The 24,250-nt window shown below is 41.9% G+C and overlaps 1 protein-coding gene across 5 annotated transcripts in view; it reads right to left on the reverse strand.

Moving 5' to 3' along the window:
- The window catches only part of ST3GAL6 (ST3 beta-galactoside alpha-2,3-sialyltransferase 6), a 41,892-nt gene that overhangs the window by 4,517 nt on the left and 13,125 nt on the right, over positions 1-24,250 (reverse strand). For 4 of the 5 annotated variants that reach the window (XR_010719299.1, XM_066175212.1, XM_066175213.1 and 1 more), the window contains exons 2-10: positions 18,022-18,121; positions 17,195-17,275; positions 15,848-15,925; positions 13,737-13,840; positions 12,982-13,045; positions 7,124-7,219; positions 6,544-6,730; positions 5,355-5,492; positions 1,734-1,886 (exon numbers count right to left, since the gene is read on the reverse strand). Coding sequence is in view for 4 of the 5 variants with exons in the window: in XM_066175212.1 (XP_066031309.1) it covers positions 1,734-1,886; positions 5,355-5,492; positions 6,544-6,730; positions 7,124-7,219; positions 12,982-13,045; positions 13,737-13,840; positions 15,848-15,925; positions 17,195-17,275; positions 18,022-18,110 (990 nt within the window). In the remaining variant the exon portion in view is untranslated. The remainder of the gene's footprint in view (positions 1-1,733; positions 1,887-5,354; positions 5,493-6,543; positions 6,731-7,123; positions 7,220-12,981; positions 13,046-13,736; positions 13,841-15,847; positions 15,926-17,194; positions 17,276-18,021; positions 18,122-24,250) is intronic. The other variant, XM_066175214.1, reaches the window with a different exon arrangement.

Here is a 24,250-nt window from a genome sequence, read left to right on the forward strand (position 1 = left end):
GATGTGAAGGAATAATAAAATTAATTATAAAATCAAATTATAACTAGCAGCATCACTTGGCTGTTCCTTTCTATTACCTGTGACACTTGGAAGATGCTAAGAACAGAAAAGGTCTGGAGAAAAGACTTCTTAGCAAAGGCTTAGCACAGTTTCCCAAAAAAACAGGTTGCTCAAAACTAGATTAGATACTTCCATAAGGACACAACCAAAAAGGATGATCCTTTGGTGATAAGAATGAGTGAGATGTGGTCTCACAGAAATCCTTCCATTATTAACTCTCCCACCTCCTTGCCCTGGTTATTCAGAACAACAGCTGTGTAGCCACATTTACAGCACAAACAGTCAGAAAACAAGTAATCCTCAAAGCTCAGTGCAGGTTCTTGAAAAGCACATCAGGCACTTGTGGGTCAGATGCATCCTGCCAATTAGGTTCAGCAAGCCCAAACCAACCCATCTTCTGTGCTGTCTCCAGGTCCTGGATACACAGGAGACCACTAAGGTTAGTGGAGGGCAGCACAAGGAAAGTAAATTTATTTAAGACACAGAATCCTGTAAATTAAAATGAATACAATACGAATACTGCATAAAAGATTATACAGATGTAGTATAGTATTTGCAATTTATTGCCACTGAAGAACTGTCAGGAACATTTTTGTTTAATAGTTTGTTTTTTGAAGTCTGCTTTTTGAAGTTTAGGAAACTTACGGATGTCTATTCAACTAATGATCAACCTTGATCAACCTTCAACTAATGATCAAAAAAGTACCTCTCTGCAGGTACTTTTTTGCAACATACTTTTTGCAACTTGTATGTTGCAAAAAAGTACCTTCAGAGAGAAGCCTCCAAAGGAAGGCAAGTTCCGTGTCAGAGAAAAATTATCTCAGAACAGCAGGCATCTAGGAGTTCTGAGAGAAACATGAAAGGCTCCTATGGGCATTGTCTCTACCCTTCCTCTTCAGCAAATGGAAGACAAGGAAAATGGTATCCATATGCTCTGGGCAAATGGAAAAGAAAACTTCACACTGCGGTGAAGGGCTGAGACAGGGTTGCTTGAAATACAGAAATGAAAGCAACTGAATACAAGAGCAGAGACATAAAAGAAAACAGAGGCATGGCCTTAGCAAAGCAGCAGGGAGAAGGCAGCATTCCCGATGTTATCGAACCTCCTGCTGAGTTCTGGTTTCCCCACCCTAGAAGCAGTTCCTTCCTACCCTCCTCCAAGAGCTGCTTTGCTTTTTTACTTTCAGTTTCCAAAACTCAGTTCTTTTCCTATCCAAGACCTATACAAGTGCATAGGTCTTAACTCCTTCCATTCCCCTTTGCTCTTCTTTCTTTTAAGGAGTTTGACAGCTATGACATACAGTACAAGTAGGTGCCAAGGAAAAAGAGAATACTAACAGGAACAACACCACTCGTGTGCTGACACTGCTAACAAAGACATCTCTAGGACAAGAGCTGAGCAGCCTAAGGAAAACACCAGCAAAGCGGAACACAACACACAGATGGACATCTCATACAGACATTGCAGGATATGGTACAGCACAAAGGACACAAAGATGAGTATCTACATTTTTCAGAAACAAGAAGAGATTCAAGTCATGCTAACCCACAAGCAGGTGACCCAGGAGAAAGTGCGAGACCTTTCTGACCTGCAGTCCACACTTCTATCTATATTGAACTGCCTTCCCCAGTTACCAGCTCTATTTCTCTCAGCACAAACAAGTGTTAGTTACCTGCATCATCTGAGACATGGTTTCATTGCCATAGTAGTGCAAAGAACTATTTCTGTCAGTGAAGTCATACTTGAAGCCCGCCAGGTGGACTTCATGGCATATGTGAAATGCCAGTGTAATGGCAATCAGCCCCGTTGTTGGATGCTTGGGTTTCTACAACAGAACACAAAGAGAACACACACATAAATACTGGGCAGCCTGATGGGAACAGCAAACTCAAGAACAGAGACAAGAGAAATCAGGCAGCCTGGGTCTTCTACAGATGTTTGGTTTCATAGGTTGATCCCCTCTGGTCCCTGAAGGAAAAAGGTACTGCCCCCACAGGTTTCCCATGACCAGGGTGTCTGTCGTGCCAGCCTCCCCCAGGATTCCTTGGCTTCTAGTGAGGGCTGAGCCCACAGTGTAGCCCTTCCCTCCACAGAGGCATCAGGAAGGTCTCCCCACTGCTCTGCTCAGCTACTTTCACAAAACTGGGCTGGCTTCACTACACTGCCAAACAATTTACAACCCCCTCAAATTTGACTGAATTATGAGGTGTATTCAGGAGTTTCTAGATGATGGAGACCCAGATGAACAGAAAATTATATTCCCAAATTTTCATCGCAACAAACAAAGCACGAGGGCTACTGCTACACAAATTTGACTGAATTTGCATTTCTTCAAAGCAGTGAAATTCCTGAAGAATTTTGCTTCAGACCTTCCCCCCCATCCCCAATAGAAACAAAATTGTAAATAAATTATTTTTCCCTACAATAAGTTCAGAAGTAAATGCAATGTAAAAATGAAGAGCATGTCATAAACAGGTTTTAACTGTGCAAAATTAAGAGCACCTAACCAAAAGGCAACGTTTCTCACAAAAGCACAGAACTCCAGGCAACCATCTGCCCTATCCTGTTTTCAGATACATGACTTTTTTAGCAGCAGCAGAGGCTAATATGATCTGGGGAATTCAATGAGGCGAGCTTTTTTAGAGAGATGACTCATTCATTCGACCAAGATGAAGCTAAGGTGAAAAAGTGTCCCCAGAAATGGGCAAAACTTTCAGGCACCACTACCCTTCTTAGCTAAAGTAAGATTTTTCTCAGAGAACAAATGAGCTATATAGTCTCAGTACCTGCAGTCAAACCTCAAACTGAGCACAAAATCATGGGGTTTTGTTTGAACTCTGACCAAAGGCTCAGTCTGTCTCTGAAAAAGAAGCAGACAAACCAGTACTAGACAACTCTGTGCACAGAAAAGGCAGATGCACTCCATGTATTTCTTTGTGATGACACATCATATGACAACACAAAAAACCCCCAGGAAGAAGTTAAGTTACTATTCTCAGCTCTTTTAAGCCTAACTGAAGTCACAGAAATGAGCTATTGCCTTTTACGGAAGAGTTTTTGGTACCTTTATGCAACTCTTGTGGTACTCCAGAAATAGTATCTGCTTAAAATGTGCACGATGCCCAGGGCTCCTGCCAGTTAGCAAAACAACTTTCTGCCCTAGGGCCCCAATGTCATAAACTTAGTGGTAACTCTGTTGTAACATCCATACTAAACAGGACCCCAAAACTATGGAAGGAATGCTACGTGTCAGGATTAGTGCTATTTGGAAATATCAGGAATATCACTGGTTGTAACTAGCCCTGTTCACCTTCAGCTGTCATAAAATTCACCTTAAAGGGATGTAATTTAAAAGCCACTACTTTTAAAATGCACTATCATGCAATATCCAGATATCCTGGGCCTGTAATTAAGTATTTTCAGCCTACTTAATGGGAATAGGCAAAGCCCTGGAATGACTCCAGTACACTTTCTGAGTTTAGTGATGCTGGGGCAACACATCTGATTTTATTCCTGGCTTACTAATAATCAGAAATTCTTGCTGCCTACGCGCTAACGTGCTCACTGGTTTAATGGAAAAGGCAGGGACAGCAGGGAAAGCAACAGTGGTCACTGGCATCTCCTGCAGGCAGAGGGGGCTGAAGCACAGGACAGCCAAGGCAGTACCAGCCCTCCCAAGGGACGAGCAATGGTACAGAGGGCCTGGGAATGAAACCTTCCTGCCTACGGAGCTCCTGGTGTGACCTGCAGTTTAACCAAGCTGTGCCAGGGTCACTGCAGATGTGCAGGTTCTCACTGCAGATGTGCAGGCTCCCAGCCACAGCCCGCTTCTGAGATGGGAGGAAAAAGGAGGAAGAGCATGCTTGAGATTGATCATTGCTGCCCAGGGATGAGGGACTGCAAAACCCGAGGCATGCACTAAGTAGGATATACATGGAGGTAGCAGAAGGGGACTCTAGGCATGGTGACACTAACCCAGCTCTGTGCAGGAGCACCCAGAGGCAGGAGAGGAGCAAAGGGTGACCAAGGGGCCTGTGCCCAAGCACCAGCTGACACCACACACATCTCTCTGACTCACTGACCACACTGCCTTTAACGTCTACTCCCACTGAGAGGGGAGCCCCAGAATAGTCAGGAGGGATTTCTGGACCCATGGAGGTCATGCATGTTCTATGGCCATTTAGGAGATTAGTCAGGCATCCAATTACTATGCTGCTTTCTTGCCACCCTTGGCTGAAAAGCTGAAATGTCACAGAGGCCCAAGCAAGCACACAGCCAAAAAGACAATTCCAGTTTGAGAGTTACTAGGGGAGAAAAAAGACACTCTTAGGCTCAGAAAACAGAATTAAGTTTTTGAAAGAGGTACAGAACCTACCCCCCCCCCCCGCCAACCCCTCGAATACTAGAAAGAGTACACCAGAAAAAAATTGTGGCAGATATTCCACAGACATTTGCACATATGTCAGTTGGGTGGTATTGGTGAACTGGGGATGTCACCCCCAGAGTGCTGTCTCTGTGCAAAACAGCACATGGCTGTTCCTGACTGCACAAGGGAGGTCCCCAGCTTGAAGCTTTACCTTACATCAAAAACATTTTCAGTCAAGAACTGACAATTAAAATGTATTTTTATGTCCAAATTGCCGGTCAGCTCATTACAATGCTTGGCAACAAATCAGTAAGCACAACCATGCTGCCAGACACTCATCATCAGCACAGGGCTGGAATATCCTCTCTGCTCCCTAGTCCCTCCCCAGCCCCAGGAGCGTGAAACTGAGCAGAGTTAGATTTACCCCTTTGCTGGGATTTGCAGGGGGAGGGGTTGTTTGGTGTGGGGTTATTTTCAGTGTTTTGGTTTTTGGTGGAGGCTTCATTGTTTGTTTGAGGTTTTTTGTCTCTTTGTTGCTTTAACGTGCCTTGCGTTTTTTTAAGAAAAGCACCCAACATTCAGTAGTTCAAAACTCCCAATTATTTCTAGAAGCACTTTGGATCTGTCATGCTGCATTACCTGCCTGTCTTCCCCAGTTGTGTTAAAAGCATTTTGTCTGTCTAGAAAGCAGCCTCATTTCATACCAATTACAGAACCCATAAAAAGGTACTTTTGGCACACAAGGCTAGCCACTCTCTTTCTGGGCTCCATTTTCCCATCTTTTTTAAGCACCATCTAAATGGCAAACTACTTTGATGCGAACCTAGGAGGTTTTCTACATTACCGTCTACTGTAAAAAAGATATAATTGCCTCTAAATACACATTTGGTTGCACAAAACTAGAAGGGACAAAAGAAAAAAGCATACCTCCTTCTTAGGAAACCTTGCTGGGAAATGAAGCCACTCATAAGCAGTTTTCCTGGTGATGCTGGGATCAAGAATCCTGATTTGACTCGATTTGTAGATCATATTCAGAGCGGGTTTCTTCCAAAAGCCCTTTGCGCTCTGTTGACAGGCAAGTAAACACAGATTTTTAACGACTGAATACAGCTGAATTTAGTTTTGCAGCAACTCTAACCAGCATAAACTCCAAGGGCATGAGGTTAAAGAAGAGTGCTGAATCTCTCTAAGTTCAAAAACAGCTGCTCCGGCAACAGGATAACCCACCGCCACAGCAGCGGCCAGCTGGCTGGGAAACAGCTTTGCAGAAAGGTCCCTGACAGACCACATGTACCAACAATGTGCCCTGGAGGCCATAAACGCTCACTGTGTGCTGGCCACATTAGTAAGAGCACAGACAACAGGCAGACAGAAGTTGTTAGCATTCTCTCAAGTACTTTGCACTGTACCCTTCCTGAACTCCCACAAATGTGTTGGGCTCCTCTGTGCAGAAGAGTGTCCAACACAGAAGGTCACTACAACAGCCAAGGGGCCAGAGCTCACAGCAAACAAAAAGGGTCTGAGCAGGGTGGGTCTGTTCAGCCCATCTTCAACTATCTGGAAGGGGTTAACAAAGATGAGATCACACTCTTCTCAGAGGAACACAGTGAAAGGACAAGGAGAAATTCTCTCCTGCAAGTGTGCTGAAGCACTGAAACCGAGTATATAGAAATATCCTTGGAAATACTCAAAATTTACTCGGACAATGCCCTGAGAACCTGGTATACGGCTTTAAACCTGGCCCTAATGAAGATTTAAAAAGATTCTGGACCTGAGAGAGGTTCTTTTAAAATTATCCTGCAATTCCTGCAAGTGCACAGGATAAAATGTTGTGGGAAATGTCTGGAGCATGCATGTTAAAGTATCAAACGATACTAGGGAGAGGATAAAAATACACTTCCCAGAGGTAGACTGCTTTGTGGTGAGGAACTGATCAAATATGTGCATTAGAAAGAAGACAAAGAATCTATAGAAGAGTAAATAAAAGTTAATAAACTGACTAGGAGAAGACCCAGAGCTCCTCTCACCTGGGAGGACTACAGTTAAAAGCAAATGCGTATTTCACGTAAGAGATGAGTGGCAAGATGAGCCAAGGCACATGAATAATTGAACTCACTATTTTCTGACCGCCAAGTATCTCCCAAAGCCACTTCAAGTCCCGCGGTTTGAAGACGATGAGAACAACAGTGGTATTGGGGTCGTAGTGGATGGGATCTGAGAAGATGGATTCCGGGTAGGAAAGGCGGAAAGTTGTCCTCCTCCCAACATCCTCCTCGTACCCTATCACAGGGCCATTGTTCATCCTGCAGAGGACACAGAAACACCAGTGACTGCCCCACACGTGTTCCTACTGTGCAGTGGCTGCCACCCCAGATATTAGTCTGCAGGACAGACACTGTGTCTGGGTACAGGAAAGTTCAGCAGCCCAGCAGTTACCTATCACGTTACCCAGCAGAGGAGCAATTACCAGATGCACTCACCCTCTAAACTCAGAGGGATCAGGCACACATGGGAACTTGGCCAAGGTGGCTTAGAATACAATCACACAATTGGTTATTGTGTGTCACTCAAGCAGAAAGGAAGCCTTCTGATTTGGCTCCAGCACAGGCATGAGAGCTGAGCAGAGAGAGAGTCCCTGGCCTTAGAGAATTACCCATTGCTCCATGTACACAAAATAAAAAGGAGACAGCATTTACCTTATTATGACATCATATGAGTCAATTTTCTCTCCTAATGTCTTATTTCGAAGTACTCCTCCATTACCAACCACAACACACCGTCGACAGGCAATGCTGTGGAACAAAGAGAAGTTTCAAAATTCATGACTTCCCTGGCTTCATATTATTAATGATACTTCTGCATGTTAACTGGCTTATTTTCTAACTGAGGTCCTGTATCTTTTACAGCCCTTGGCCCCTGCAAAGCAGATCCAATCCTCTTTCATGTACTATGGCTGCTTTAGGAAAGAAAAAAAGGCACTATTTCAGGGAATGACAAAGTCAGTAACTGGCTTCCACCCTCTGAAAGCGTTTTCACACATCTCCTTTTTCTAGTGGTCTGCTGTTTAAGATCATCTTACCAGCTGGTGATACGGGTGCCATTTGATAAATTATACTCCACAGTCCTTCAAACTTGACCCTGTCTGGAAAGGCTATTCTATTAATATATCAATATTAAGGTGCTTCTGCAGTATTATACAACTCCACAGCTCCAACACAAGCTAAAGCATCAAAATTTATGTTCACAATTCCCCTCACAGGCTTATGAACTGTACATGCAAAAAAATCTTAGCCCAATAACATAGGACAGCTTTCCAAATGAATATGGTGTGAATTTTTCTCCCTCTGCTTAAAAGGTGCTGTCTAAACACATTTAAACAAGTGACTGCCATGATGCAACAAGATAGATTCCTTGATGCAAAGCTGCATTCTCATATGACCAGATTCAAATTAGACACCATTACTAGGCATATAAAATATTAGGTGCTAAAAAAATAAGATCTTATACTACATCAAATCAAAACAGTAACTTCGAATTTACAGTACATTCAGAGATAAAAAGCACCCAAAATAGCTATTAAGCAGATGCTAAACTTATGAAAGTAAATTATAAGGGTAAGATTTTCAAAGTTATCACAGGTTCTCTCAGTTCACATTTAGCCTTTTAACGTCTTGTTTCAATGCTAATGAAACGTGTTAAAAAAATAAAAGGGGGGGGGAAGCTCACAAACAGGCTTGCTGGTTTTTTACTCAAGACATTTTGCCTTTTTTAGCGAAGGTTTAAATGTAAGACTGTAAACTCCTTTCAGAATAAGCACATCATTTTTTGTTGTTGTAAAAATGCCTCTTTGTTTAGAGCAAAAGCCATTCAATTTGGTTGCAGCAGGAACAATGAGGAAATAAAAACACTGGTATTTTCTTCAGACACAAGCAGGGTCACAGTTTACCAAGGATGAGTGACCTCACAGTAACACCCTGCTCCCTTGGTTCTTTCTTCAAGTAAGAAAAAGGCTCTATGCCACTTCTTGCTCTAGGTTCAGGACACTAAAACTGTGTCCCGAAAAACACTATAACTTACACTGAATTCCCAGCATGACACTTTATGCCAACTAATTAACTTCTTTCTCCTCAAACAGTCCAACCTGTTTTTTCAGCTGAGAATTATTCAACATCAATGAAAACAGCAGCTTCCAGCCAAGACTGAGCAACATCTCAATGTACAAAGCAGTTTCCTGAATTTCCTACAGAATTAATAACATCTACAGAGATAGTTGCCTTTGAATACATACATGCATATGCATACACACACACACAGACACACACATAAATGTGTGTATAAAAAACTGATGCTCTAAATGCAGTTTTCAGGGTTGGGTGACATGAAAAAAGCTTTCATGCACACCTTTCTCTACTGTTTTCTGAAGCTTAGTAGATGGCAAGGATTCAGAAAAAGAATTCCAGCTAATACCGTAACTCATATGATGTGGTATCCTGAAAATCAGAGAGGTTAAAACCTGTTATACCATCCTGTCCGCAGTACACTCATTCCCTCTACACCCCTAAACCCTTTCCCTCTCTACTTCTTTTGACCACTCATTTTCCATTTAATTTTTCTATCTAGTTTGAAAGGATCTTAAGAAAGCAGGCTGATGAACATATACCTCCTACAAGTTACAGCAGGAGTAAGAAAGCAGAAGTTGTCCTTTTCCTGAATTACACCTTGTTGCTTACAGCTACAGTTTAGAACTCAGAGTAAGGAAGGAAAATGGAAAACTGGATGAAAAAATGTGATCAGTAAGTGATGAAGGTGGAGTGAAGCACAGGAGCAAAAAGCACGAGATTAGCTTTTTGCTAATTAGCATCTGGCTGTATCATGTGTCCTGGTATTTATTTTGAGGAGGTGCTGCTTTTTCTGTTCCTTGTAGATGAACTTAAAGTAATGCCTTATTACATACCTTTCAACTTTTGGAAGAGGTAATTCAAGATACTTGTTCAGTAAGTTAGTCTCTAGCAACTGGTATACAATTAAGAGGTCTTTGCTTTCTCATCTCTGTAGTCATGATGCAGCAGGACACACTGGGCAGGGAGGGCAAAATAAAATGTGACTTCAGAGCTGAGCAACTGAGGTTTGCTCAGCTACAGAAGTTGTGTAGCTGTTCTCAAGTCAAATTCAAGCTCTTCTTTCTTACTGATGAATGCAGACTAGATTTTGTTTATGACCAAGAGTTGACTAGTACTACTTGGCCAGAAAACAGAGTGAAATTTGAAGTTTGATTAAGTTTTTGAATTACAATGCCCTTCAAAACATGCCTACTCGAAGTTATCAGCTGCCATCAAATACCCAATAAAGAATCTAACATTTGCATTTGACTTTTGAAATGGGTAAAGTCAACAAGCAGATCAAATATGCCTGAAGAAGCGTACACAAGTACAGTCAAACAAATTAAAACCACAAGCTTTTAATCTCTGTCAGGTTCAGGGAGTCAAAGTGGGCTGGCTCTAATAGGAAGTCTGGCACAAATGTGCTGTTTCTGAATTGCCTCCTTGCCTTACACTTCCCCTCCCAGTACTCAAATGTCTTCAGTTATGATCCTAAGTCTTAAGTCCCACAGTAGTACTGAGGCCACTAACAACAATATGCAAGGAGGAAAACTGTTCATGTAAAAAACCAGAGCACAGTATCATAGAAAACTAACAAATGACAGAGATAAAAAATATGTAGCAAGGCTGAACTGCATTTAAAGGCTCTTAAGTGAAATCAACTGACCTGTACTTAAGAGCAGATCAGAGGACAAGGCACCCATTTTCAGACTGTTACTCCCAGATACTTTACCAATCTCACTTCTTAAAATTTCCTTTTCACAATGTTTTCAAATTAAACAACCCCACTCACTCACCCTTTCTCTAAGTCAATATACTGAGGAGAAGTTAGTTTAGATAGCCTTAAATGACATAGGGTGTGCTACAAATTAAATGTAACAGACTGCAATGTCTGGATGTTCAGCTTACAGTCACTAGCACAACATTGATGACAGTGAAAAATACTAAGACCTTGGCTGTAACAATAGCTGTAGGAAAGGTCTAAGTGACAAAGGGATTGCCTTTATGTGTCAGAGATCTACTAAGAGTACAAATGGATCCCAATGCAAACACCAAGGTAACTGATCTCCAGTGTCTGCAGGCAGTAGTCACTCAAACCATTGCCCTATTCAGGTGGTGTAAAACAGCCTCAATCTCAAGGCCAGGCTTTGGCTCATGCATTTTGTTTATATGGTGAAATGCTAAAAGAAACATTTTCCTAGACTATAGAAGAAAAATATTGCTAAACGGAAATATAGCCTCTAAAGGTCAAAAGGTTTGCATCCTCCACATTCCACTGAAATACTATTTCAGTGGAAAAAGAAAATGATCTCAGACTCAGCTCCTTTAACACATGCCCCCATAGTCACTTGAGGAATGCAAATTATTTCCTGAGGTTATTTGGTGAAAGGAGGATGCAGAGGTCACATTTTGTTGACTCAGGATTGTGTAAATGCATTTGTAAGAACTGTTGAGCTCCAAGTCCTTGAAGTACTCAGTGAGGAACTGAAGTCACAATTGAACTGAAGTCAGTGACACTGTTCATTTCCAAAGTCTTTGGGAGAGCTACACCTTTACACAGTGAGAATTTGACCTAAGTTTGGAAAATGACACTATTTGGAAAAAAACACCTTTGTAGCACACTCCGTACAGATTTACCTAAGTGGTACGTAAGTACAGCTATATAAGCACCACAGACTTTGTGCTTATCTAGCTTAGTACTTGTCTGCCTTAAAAAATATTTATAGGGAAACCTGGTTTGTGTTCTGCCAAGAAAGCTGAATTGGACAACAGCATTACAGAGCCACCTAATGATTCTGTATTACTGGAGAATGTTGTTAGGATTAATCCCTAGAGAGTTTCACTTTTAAAAGCCACCGTATCTCAGTGAAATGTACGCATAAAAACTCTTCCCAACTACAGTGATTCATGCCCCGAGACTACTGTACACAAAACCTGATGGATCTAGAAAGAATACACTGTGTGAAGTCATTGTATGCTTGATTTGTTCATATTATTGCCTAATAAATAGCAATAACTGTCCATTTTGTTTCAGTACCACTGAAGTATGTTACTTCTAATAAAATGAAGCATACTTCCCAGAACTACTACCCATATCTACATCTCAGAGAATCTACATTCAAAGGATGAATACCGATTTCCTCACTTTTCATATACAGGACAGGCATTTCCATTTAAAAGGTACAAGCATCTCTGCTTTACCGCACAAACAATTGTGGTCCTGAACTTATGGTTTCAGGGAATTTTTAATACAACATCTGGCATTCTCCTTCAAACTCCAGACAAAAGAGCAGCTTCTGGCAGCCAATTCTGTAAAAAATTACCCCATTATCACACTCCTGATAGAAAACAGTGTTTTATTTTTTCCTTCCTTTTCTTAAGAGTAAACCTGAACATCCTAGAAACAAACTAAACACCAAGAAAGGAAGAAGTACAGTAGTGAAAAAAAAAAAGAAAAAAACCTCTGTATTAAATCAAATTCTTAGGTTTGAACATATTCCACCCAAGTTTAATTAAACTGTGATCCGACATTTGGCTTCAAGCAGCAATCTTGTATGGTCTCTGCAATTACAAAACAAAAAACAAGTACAGCCAACCTCAGCACTATTTGCATTCAACTCTGCTAAGAAGTTTGTATACAAACGTCGTATCTGGCAGGTTGTCAGCCCATTTGCTAGGCTGCAAATCGAAGGAGTCACCTGCATCACTTTGGAAACACAGGACTTTAGTCTACTTGCCAACCAGACCTGCAAAAAATCCCAACAAAAGCCAAACAAACAAGACACAGAATCACAAAGACCCTTCAAAACAAAACCTCCTGGCAGATGCGGCTTCCAACAAGAGATTGAATCTAATTAAAGATTTAATCTAATTTAATCTATCTAATCCATGGGAAGCAAATTATCTAAGGCATGCTCCCTTCCGTGCCACACCCTTATTACTCCCAAAAGGACAGACAGCCTTTCCTGTCTTCCTAGGTCTCCCTCATCCACAAGGAAAGGAAGTAGAGCCTACGCAGGAACAAGCACATGCAGCAGCCAGAGGATGCAGAGACACAGGGGAATGACATTCATTTGCATCTGCTTATCTCAAATATTCTCCACCTTGCACAGAATTTACAAGAAGAGGTCACATACAATCTAAGTATAAAAAGATACTACATGAAGATGGGACTGGATTCAGCTGGAGAATTTCTAATACACTTACAAAAGGAAATCTCTAAGTTAAAGCTCCATCACAGAATAATTTTTCTTGCATGCTGGTGCTACTGAAGTGTAAAACCAAGCCTACTGAAACCTTAGAATCAGCTACACACTGCTTGGACACTGTCAGTCTGCTCCATGTCTTGACTAACTTGAGTAATTTCAGGATAACCCCATGGACATTCCTTTTCAGGTAAGTACTAAATATTAAAAATAGAACTAACAGGAACAGTAGCAAATAAACCATCTCACCTGTCTTCTTCACTGGAAAGGCCACAGTTCTGCAGTCTTGAAAGGGCTAAACGAAAAAATTGCTCTAAAAAGCAAATATAAACAAGATTAATGAAAACACTCAGTATTCTCAATACAAAAAATAAGCCTGTCACCCTGAGCACAATGTTATTAAATATAGTGCACTGTGCATAAAAACATCAAAGAACATTTGGAATTTAGAAACAATTAAAACATCCATGTATTGTCAACATGATTCTCATGCTGAATCCCAAACACAGCACTGTACCCCCTACTAAGAAGAAAATTAACTCTATTCCAGTCAAAATCAGGACAGTAAAAGGAAAATTTCACTGATGTAACTGCCTAAACCTGAGGACTTCTGCCTCAATAGGACTCTGGATTCCAACAAGCTTAAGTGTGCTGATTGAAGCCCATCACACTGACTCAGTAATTCCTCTAGCAAATCAGAGCTGAGTACCTTTAGCACTCCAGCCCACACACTAACAGAAGGAAGCTGAGTAAGGTCCACTCTTCTTCACTCACACCTTTTTGGAGCTTCTCTGCTAAGAAGGGCAACCCCAACCCAGTGTTTTAGTTGTTAAAAACAGGAAGGTTTCAGGTCAGAGGGACTGAATGGAACCACCAAGATGCTGCTAGACACCCCAAAAGGACTGGCCTCAGTGGACAGGAAAGATCAGGAACAGAGATTCAGATGGCTTTACAAGCCATTTAGGTATTTCTGATTAAAAATAAGGCACATGGGAAATACAAACCTGCTCTCTTTATTCCATAAGGTAGCTCAAACTTGGTGCTCCCTTGGAACTCTGCCACTCTGATAAAATCATTAGCGCACAGGAACGGGTATATTTTGTCAACACTGATGAAGGAAAAAAGGAAGAAGTTTCAAAATCCACATGATATACCTGCATTAGCCAGTAAGCCACGCAACTGCTTTGTAAAAAGCTCTCTTTATCCTACCATTTTTATCGTATTATCACCCATTTTAAAAGAACAAAATCCATGAAGACAGGGAGGGCAAACAGATGACAGAAAATGGGAAGATCTTGTAACAGAAAATATAGGCAAAGAGTGAGATAGAAGATTTGTCCATTTGTACAATTTATATAGACTCATTAAAATTGTGTGACTGAAAGCTTACATCATGTATGTAACTCAAGAAGACACTGAGTAACTTCAGATTTAAAAAGTGCGTAATAGAGGTAGCGAGGAAAATTAAGAGTTGTTAGTTATACGGCAATTTAATAAATAAGAACAGGGTTTGAAGCAAGATGTTTTAACTTGAAAATGCCATCTCCTGATTTGAGCCGCACTCCTATTCCAAACAAGTGGCACTATATGACTGGGTTGGCATTAATAAGTTGTTTGGAGCAACAGGGGTGTATCCATGCAGCAAAAAAGTATGGAGTTCTCACATCCACATTACATACATCTTGGCTGTTTTATATTCTGGACTAACTCTAGTAGGGTCCCACCCCTTGGCAGCTGCAGCACATGGGCTGTGCTCCAGTGCATTCACACCACGGCCACCCTGGGATGAGAAGCACAGCGTGTGGGGATCACAAGGAGGTTTTCCTGAAAAGCACATTCTTCCTGCAACTAGAACGTGATGGTATTATACCCTGTAAGTACGAAGTTAAAAAGAATGGGTCACTTCTTTTGTCAAAAGACAGGAACCACAGAAAAAGGTCTCTCCTAGCAGGGAAAGGACTCTTACTGCCTTAGTGCCAAATCCAGACACAAACATGTCACGTATTATCATGCCCTTGGCTTCACCTTTGAATTAACTAAGCACACACTCAGTGTACTGGCTGACTTTGTAGTGATCCTGCATACTGGGTCTTAGATTAAAATGTTAACACAGAAGTATACAGCCATTCGAAAACCTAATGTTAATCATAAGAAGCACCAGTCAGCACGACTTGTCCATTAGGAGTATTAACAGCTGTTAAGAAAACGTTTTTCAGTTTCCCAAATAAACTCATTCTCTAAGCTCTATGTATTTAGAAGATACTGACAGTAAAAAGGGGGGAAAAAAAAAACCACCCCAAAACAAAACACTACAGCCTACACAGTGAGAAATGGACAATGAACTAAGCAAGACCAGCTAACTTTGAGACATGATGCACTAAATACCCATACTGAACTTAGTAACTTAGTACTTTTAGTACAGCTCTTTTAGTAACAGCTCTGCTGTTCAGAAGCAGCTGGTAAGCTTAGAAATAACAAATAATTCACCTATTGAGAAAAGATTCTTAATTCTAGCTTTTCTAGCTCTGGTTCCTTTCCAGTAAATAATTTTGTGAGGTCAGAAATTCTTTCAACCTCCCAGGCTATTACCAAAGGGCACAGAACAGATCTTCAGCTCATGCAAATTGTCTCTCTAGAGAAGCTAGAGAAATGTGTGAGACTGTCCTAGCTGTGCAGTACCTTCTTCTGGCTGTATCTCTGAGCCCATTCCTGCCCCTTTTCTGGAATATTAGAGCTACCCTGCTGCATCCAACACACAGACAGCCTGGGCACAATCCATGGGCAAGGGAATTAGGACCATCTCACTAGATCAAAACTCAAAGACTACAAGTCTGCTTTGAGTGGCACAAAGTTTACCTGCTTCTGGTGTGCTTTGAAACTCACACCACCACTAAAATCTTAGCCGAATTTTCTCATATACAAAAAGTACCAGGGGAAAAAAGAACCACAGTGTCTTTGTGCAGAGGTTTGAGACTCCTTCAGCCAGGACTTTGTCTAATCTTTCCAGTCTTTCTCAGGGCACTACTTAACATCAGCTCCAAAACGTGTAAATAGTCCAGTTCTACCTCAATCAGCAGTCTTTCCTTCCCTGCCTCAATTCCCACAGAAGACTCACCCCAGCAAAGATTCAAATGCTGGTTTCAGCAGACAAGTGTCCAAGGCATTCCTCCTCTCTACAGCCGTGGGTGGCAGCCTGCAAAAAAAACCAATTCCAAATAAATAGCAAGACCAGGAATGGGTAGCAGAAACAAGGTAGGGAAACTTGGACAAATCAAATTAGTAAAAGCTGATTACTGAGTTAAGATCACACCAAGATTTCATTACTCCCTCCCACTGTCTGACAGAGAAGGAACTTTCTCATTGCAGCACAATTACTTTTACTAGCAAAAGCTTTTAGTTCCCACTGCTGCTCCAAGGGGGCTGTGACCTCCCTTGCTCACCAAGTATCAAAGCAGGCATAATCAAAAGTGAGAACTGAGGCCAACCTCCAGAGAAGGAGGACTCCTGGGCTCAACCACCCCTGCAGCCATTCCAGACAGCACTCCCATCACTCCTCAGGGAGGAGACAGTCTTGTTTGGAGAAGGAAATAGGGTACTTTAAGGAAAATGAGAGAGTCTTTGGGATAAGTCATTCCGCTCCTAATAAGGCTAAGACTTACATTTCTAAGCACATTCCTGACTTGGAGATTTAGCCCAATTAATCACAAATACGAAGCCCAGAAGGGAAGGTGAAGTTCATTGTGAGCAACATGTGCCACTGAATTGCATTAAGGACAGAAGGATGAAACCACAACATTAGAACCACAAGCCAACGAGACCATTAACGTTAACTGATTCTGGTAACCTCAAGTTCTTACATGAATGCTGAAGCTGAGAAAGCACCTGCTGAAATCCATCAGCCGGCCACCTTGCTGCTTTCCAGCATCAGCCTCACACAGCATTCTGCAGGACAGCTTCAGAGAGCAGACAGGTCTGCTTTCAAGTTTTAGCATAGGTGCTCATTAGTCCCACAAATCTAACTGCAGGAAGTCACAAGCACAAGAGCTGCCTGTACACGCATTTGAACACAAGTGAAACACACCTCTGGTTTAGTAAGTTTTAAGCACTGAAGTTGCCCTCCAAGCTGTGCTAACTTTATTCAGGTTTAACTCAGAACTGCACAGATTTGGAAATTTAAGCTGATGTCCTTCCAACAATTCACTGCTTGTTAGAGACATTTATTGCAAGTGGCCATAAATATTAAACATACACTGGGAACACAACATGGACAAATTCCTTTCTGACAGACACCTTACCACTGTGTTTATAACTGGAACAGCCACTAAACACAAATGTACAATTGAGCAGGGAGCCTATAGACAAAAGCTACAGATTTCAACCTCAATCCCTCCCACCTATCCAAAACAAAAAAAGCAAACAACCCAACAACCCCACCACAAAAATACTCAACTGCTGAACTTACTCATTGTAACTGATTGTAATTCCACTAGTCACATAGGAAGTAGAAGCCCTCACAGAGGAAGTCTGTCCATAAAAGCTAATCCTGCAAAAACGGAAATGTCACAACACTGTGGTTTGCTGTAAACAGAAACCACAACAGAAAGCTCTTTGTATCAATTGTACACTATAAACAAGATAAAGGGAGCACATTAACCATTACTTTTAAAAGCTATCACTTATCTTCATAACATAACACAGCTATGCAAAGACCAACGGAAACTCAACTTCTTCAAGTAAGCACCCTGAATTTTAGGTCCCAAGTCACTTGCCCTGTGAGCCTGGAGGCAGTGAAGCCTCAGTGACCTCAAGGGCTGCTGTTGGGCCTCAACAAATTTCAGCTTTTCAAAAGGTGCCCCCGGCACCTGCAGTTACTCCCTTATGTGGAAATGGCCTCTCCCACACCACTCATCAGGCATTTAATGGAACTAACACTAAACCCCCATGGGGCGGAGGGAGATGTGGACACCTTATTTCTGCATTCCAGGTAACTCCTCACCTGAACACCTATTTTCATGGACCTCAGAGGGGCTCCCTACCACTGAGGTCCTGACCTTGCCAAATAACCAGGCTCAAACTAATTACTAGGTTTGGAAGTGACACGAGAACACGTGACAGGACAGAACAATCATAATGATTCCCTCAGAGTAGCAAAAGACCTCAAACCATAAAACACACACACACACAGAGTAGTAATCACTTATGATGATTACTAGTCAACACTTATGAAGCAATACAAGAACTCACAGCCACAAGGTGTCTGCACTCTAAATGAACGAAGTAACACCATACCAGTAGAAGTTATTTCTCCACAGATTTCCATGCAGGATACCATACATAACAGCAGCAGCCAGGATAAAAACCAGAAGAATTCGTTTCATGACTGATAAACCTGAAACATAAGAATAACAACACAGGAAACTGAAACACGAGATGAACTAATACATGAACATTTTATAAAGCGTCTGGAAACACAGAGAAGGAAAGTTTTTATTATTACAGACATTCTCTACCACCACAAGTCTGACAGGTGATCCCTCCACTTAGGTTTCTCACACGAAGACCCAGTGCCAGGAGCTGCATGCTGCTTTGCACCTACTATGTGTGTATACTCTGCACAGAAGCATGAGTCCACCCTAGGCTCTCTCTGAGGCCATGTGAGAGTGGAACTCTTCTGTCCACTGGCAGCCCAAAGAAACCAGCTGGCCTTTATAGGTACCTGTGTGCTTCTCCCATTTGTTGTGCCACACACTATCAGTTTCCATAATTACACAGCTAAACAAGCACTGGCACAGTGCAGGAGGCAGATAGGAGACTGATGCTGATGAAACAGAACAGGGTATGAGCTGCCACAAATTTCTACTGCCTTTTTTTAGGATCACTGAATGTTCTTAAAGTCCAGTTTTGACATTTAAAGCTGCCCTCAAACTGTCTGCTTATGCCTGCACAGTCTTCAGTTCCTTACACAAACCAAACTTCATTGCACAAGCAACAGAAAAAATGTTATTTTTACACACTGCAAAGCGAGGAAGAAAAGCTAGGACCCAACTGTTGAACTTGTGAAATTATGGAGAAATAACAGAGAAAGTGCATTTTCCAAATAGAGTTTTCACCTCATTGTACAGTTTAGTAGAAGAAAAACAGAGAAATATCAGAAATTCACGTATCTGCCAAGACAGACTCAAGGAAAATCAAGTCCTGTATTGCTCACATCTTACAGAGTGAGCAGCCTTTTCAGTAGCTATGAATGAACTGTTGTTGCATAATCTTGTGAAAGTCCAAAATAGCAACTGCAGCCACAAGTTACCATGGAAATCTACTTGACAGGTACAGTCTTCTAGTATTCCACTTCTCCCCTAAAAGTGTCATGGTTACTTGTGCAGCAAGCCACTACTTCTTTATTCTTTTCCACTCCTATCTTTCAGCAGAATTTAACTGTAGAGTTAGAGATATGGTTTTATAACGGTAACTACCAGTAACTAAGCCATGCAACGAACCAGGTAGAATCTATCAACCTTAAGTATATCCTACAGGCTATCCCACTCTGTTCTGGAGGGAACACTTCACAGGCTGCAGCTGTTGCAATTCCAACCTTTCAACTCTCTTTGAGAAGTAGCACTGCTGCTCTTCAGCTCCAATTCCCTAGACTCTACTTCAAGAGTCACTGCAAATTTGTCTTGACACTCACTCTCAACTTCTAGAGCAATCTCTAAGTTTTTGCAGTAATTCAGAAGGAGTTTTTCCCTGAAACTCCAAAAATAGAGGAAAACTCACCTACTGGGTTCAGTCAAGTGTCATTATCAGCAACTGGCTCATAATCTCGAGTGCCATGACAAGACACACACAGGAGAAGTGAGGGATCAGGCCCAGCAGCATGGGTTTATGAAAGGCAGGTCTGGCTTGACTAACCTGATCTCCTTTTATGACAGGGTTCCCTCCACAGAGGAAGAGGGAAAGGCTGTGTATGCTGTGTACCAAGTCCTTCGTACTGCCAAGCCCCGCATTTCTCACAGCACTCTCCTGGAGAACCTGGCTGCTCATGGTTTGTGCTCTCCACTGGGTAAACAGCTGGCTGGTTGGCTTGGTCCAAACACAGGTGGGGAACAGAGTGACATCCAACTGGCAGCCAGTCAATAGTGGGGCTCCCAGAGCTCAGTCCTGTTTAGTATTTTTAAATAAAAGATATAATCTGGACAAGGGGACCAAGTGCATCCTGTCAGTTCGCAGGTAACACCAAGTTGAGTGGGAGTGTTGATCTGCTGGAGTGCAGGAAGGCTCCGCAGAAGGATTTGGACAGGCTGGATCAATGTGCCAAGGCCAGCTGGAGGAGGTTCAACAAGGCCAAGTCGAACTCCTCTGTCTGGGTCACAACAACCTCAAGCAGCGCTGCAGGCTGGGGGAAGAGTGGCTGGAAAGCTGTCTGGCAGAAAAGGACCTGGGAGTGCTGGCTGACAGCAGCTGAACATGAGCCACTGTGTGCCCACAAGGCCAAGAAGGGCAGTGGCATCCTGGCCTGGATCAGAAATAGCGTGGCCAGAGAGATGAGGCAGGAGATCACTCACTCCTCTGTTCCCAGGACTGCTGAGGCCGCATCTTGAACCCTGTGCTCAGTTTTGGGCCCCTGCCTACAAGACAGAGACTGAGGTGCCAGAGCAAGTCCAGAGAAGGGCAAAGCTGGTGAAGTGCTTGGAGAAACAGCAGCTCAGTGGGAACCTTAGCACTCTCTACACCACCTGAAATGAATTTGTAGCAAGGTGGTGGTCGGTCTCTTCCCCCAGGCAACAAGTGACAGGACAAGTGGAAACAGCCTCAAGTTGCACCAGCACACATTTAAATTAGGTATTAGGAGGAAAAAAAAAATTCTGAAGGGGTTGGCAAGCACTGAACAGTCTGCCCAGGGAAGCGCTTGAGTCACCATTTCTGAAGGTATTTAAAAGATGTCTAGATGTGACACTCGAGGACATGTTTGAGTGGTGGATCTGGCAGTGCAGGGCTATTAGTTGGACTCCATGATCTTTTCCAACCTAAGTGATGCTATTATTTACTTGAAAAAGACACTGCACTCTCTAATAGGTTTTTCCTTTCACTATTAGTATATTTACCCCCTCCTGCTTTGAAAAGGTTTGCCAAAACAACCCACTAAAGTGTTTATCCTTACTCCCTAATTCAATCAATGCAAACTTCAGTTAAATAGAACATAACAAACCAGCTCTTCAGATGAAGTTGCTAAATTAGCAACTGATTAAATTCCTGATTTTGCTGACTTCAGTGTAAGAAAGAACCATGCTGAAGAGACAAGACCAAGCTACAGAACAGAAAAAAAGACAAGGAAAAGCAGTCCATAAAGGATCTACTAAAAACCAAAAATAGTATTCATAACAGTATTTTTCACAGAGGGGAAAAGAAATTGTTCCACTTGCGAAGTATTTACAAAGATATTCATAGAGCATGGAAAAAAATCATTAAAACAAGATAACAGAAGTTAGCATCATTCTTTAAACAGGATCAAAAGGGATCTGTAACAACTTCCAGTGTTTTATGTAGGACACTCAGCCTGGTACACATGTGGTAACGGGTCCACCCCAGCTCCAAACAATCATTAAGAGTGTACCTAACTCAGCCCTTAGACACATCAAACGGTCTTTAATTATATAAATATCTTCTCATCACCATCCTGTCCCCCAGTGCCTGGCTTCATTCCAAGTTTGAGAGAAAGTTCTGTAGACAAGAAAGTCTGCACTAAGAAGACTGTCTTTCTTAATCTGCTTTAGTAAACAGAACCACTGCTTTGTTTACAGAAGAAATTATTCTGGGTGTACTTTTAATGATGACAGCATCTTCCAGCTCTTCCTTCCTATTTTAAAACAGCTGAGCGTTATAGAAAGTTAATCAAAGGAAAACAAACTCCTACAATGCAAATATTGTACTAGAAAATTCCCATAGTCAGAGACGCAAGAAAACAGGGAATTGAGAAGACACAGTTCAGATGGAAAATAGCAGCTCCATTCCGGTTTATTTACCTCAACACAAGAGCCAGCAGACTGATTTAAGTCCATCAACCCAAGTGACAGAAGCCATGGTTCCCTCCCTTAGGTCAATGTCAATCAGAGTTAAGCAAAACAAGGAAGACAAAGCTGGAACTCACCTATTCAAATTCCTCCTCTTTCTTAAAACCCTAGTGATCTACACAATGAAAGGAACAAGGAATCCAGTATGACCATGCCTGATGAGCATGGTGTCAGCTGGCCAATTTTCTAAAAGCAAGCAATGCCTAAGTGCTGCAAAAAATTCCCGGGCATTTTTTTAATAGTAATCTAAGATAACTTCTGTGGGTCAACTTCCCACCTCTCCCAGAGGACAGAGTTACAGAATTGGACAAGACTGACTCTGTTACGGGATTAAGACAACCTCAGAGATCAGTCTGCATCTCCTGTTGACAGAGAGATCCTCCCAAGCTCCCATCAACCCACCAGAAGGACTCACTTGGGACTATGATCTATTAACTATTTAAGACCTGAGGTGAGTATTTCCTTCCCTTGGTGGAAGCAGGGAAACCCCATCCTTGTCAGAGATACATCATTACTTACAATTAGTCTTTATTCTCGTACAGCGTGGTATCTGCTATGAGCCACTATCTCACACCCCTCTGTTTATCTCCCAACTACACTTGCAGTTGAAGCAGTTATGCCACAGAACAAACCCTGCAGGAATCTACAGCTGTTGGACTGGGCAATCAAATGACCACACTACCATTACCTTTCTTTCATAACATTCATAAGCCTCCCATTCTTCCTTAAAAATTACTAGTGCTAATAGCACAGTGCAGGAAGCTTTTCCATCTGTCCTACTTATTTTGTAAAGTACCTTTGACTACTACTGAAGTAGAGGCAGTAAGTATTTAACTATAAAGTGGTTACTACTAAACTAAATACTACACAGCTTAAAACAATCTTAGCTCCATAAACTGCCACAAGATTATGTAAGTTCTCTGCTACTGCCATTAAGTGACAGCCTGAAAATTTCAGCTCACTGGGACCTCAGATTCCTAGCCCCTGTAGTTGTGGGGGAGGAAACGAGCTTGAAAATATGCTTTGAGCAGATCTTGACATTTAAAGGGTCAGCAGAAAAAGCACATAAAAACCTAATAAAGGTTTAAAAAGAAACATCAGAATTTTTAAGATGTAGTCAGTATTTTGTGGGTTTGAGCTTGTGACCTGCAGCACTGCTTCCTTTTGGTCAGGACGTAGCACATGTCTGGTGAAACAACCATGCAGCAAAAGAATAATCAAGGAAGGAGTTCTCACATCACCATCTTTCCCAAGTTAAGCTGTAAAACAGGAGTACATTACAGCACCAATGTATTTCTTCTGCCAAATCTAAACACTATTCACTATCCACTCTTCCAATTCTTGCTCTAAGTATGTGCCTAATTGCATTGTTCATTAATTCTTCCCCTCCTCAGGCAGGGAATGCTGCAGAGAGACTACACAACAGCACTGCCGCAGTCTGAAAGTAGCTGAGTCAGACTAGTGCCTTCCCTCACTACCATGCATCTGAAATTCTCATCATTCCCAATGTTCTTTCTGATTTTAGTTTAAGAAACAAGAAGTCCTCAGAAATATTGTTTAAGCTAGATGTGTTGGGTTATGCTATCAAAGTGGGTCAGAAATAAAACTAGTTTTCTAACTCTCCAACAAAACAGACTTGGTTTTGAAGTTGTACATTTGGCAGCATCAGAACTGGAAAGGGTTCTTGTTAACCTGTCTTGCCCCACACCAAACCAAAGCAGTTATTCCTGTTCCTGAAAACCTGTACAAACCATGACGCTAAAAAAAACCCGAAGGTTTTACTGCGTCAAAAGGTCACTAAGGACTGCCAGCATCACACCACACATACATGTAACTGCTGTCAAAACTATCCCCTGCACTGTAAAACAAGACACTTTCTGCCCTAATCTCTTCCAACAACATGGGGATAAGCAGTAGAGGAACAATTTGCTGTCTGTGACAACTGATGCCTTCTTCCTCTCCAAGAGCACACCAAACTACCCATTTTACTTCCACAGTATGCAGGTATCTTAAAAAAAAAAAAAAAAAAGAAAAGACAGTCTTTCTCCAAAGACAACTTCTCTCAGTTAAGGAAAGTTTCCAATGTTTCCCCTATCATTTCCTCTCTGTCCAAACACTGCAGCAACCCTGACAACGAACAGCAAGATAACCTTTTCTCCAAGTACTCAACAGCAAGCAATAATAACCAGTAGACTGACATCACAGCAGTAGAGATGTTTAATAGATTTAGTCCATCTTTGTTCTTTATCAGCTCCCAAAGCCAGGCATGTAGCCTCTGTTGACATTAATTTACTGTGGAGACACAGACTAGAGCTGTGCCCATCTCTGACCTTGTGCAGTATTTCAGGACAGGCTGAGATAGGTTGGTTTTAGGGCCCAAGTGCTTTTCTCCCTCCCCTTCATCATCCTGCTAATGGTGAAAACACATTCTGTACCACAAGAGACAGCAATAC

The sequence above is a fragment of the Chamaea fasciata genome, unplaced genomic scaffold, assembly GCF_029207755.1.
Source record: "Chamaea fasciata isolate MVZ Bird 193981 ecotype frontalis unplaced genomic scaffold, bChaFas1.0.hap1 SCAF_2, whole genome shotgun sequence".
NCBI classification, from domain to species: domain Eukaryota; kingdom Metazoa; phylum Chordata; class Aves; order Passeriformes; family Sylviidae; genus Chamaea; species Chamaea fasciata.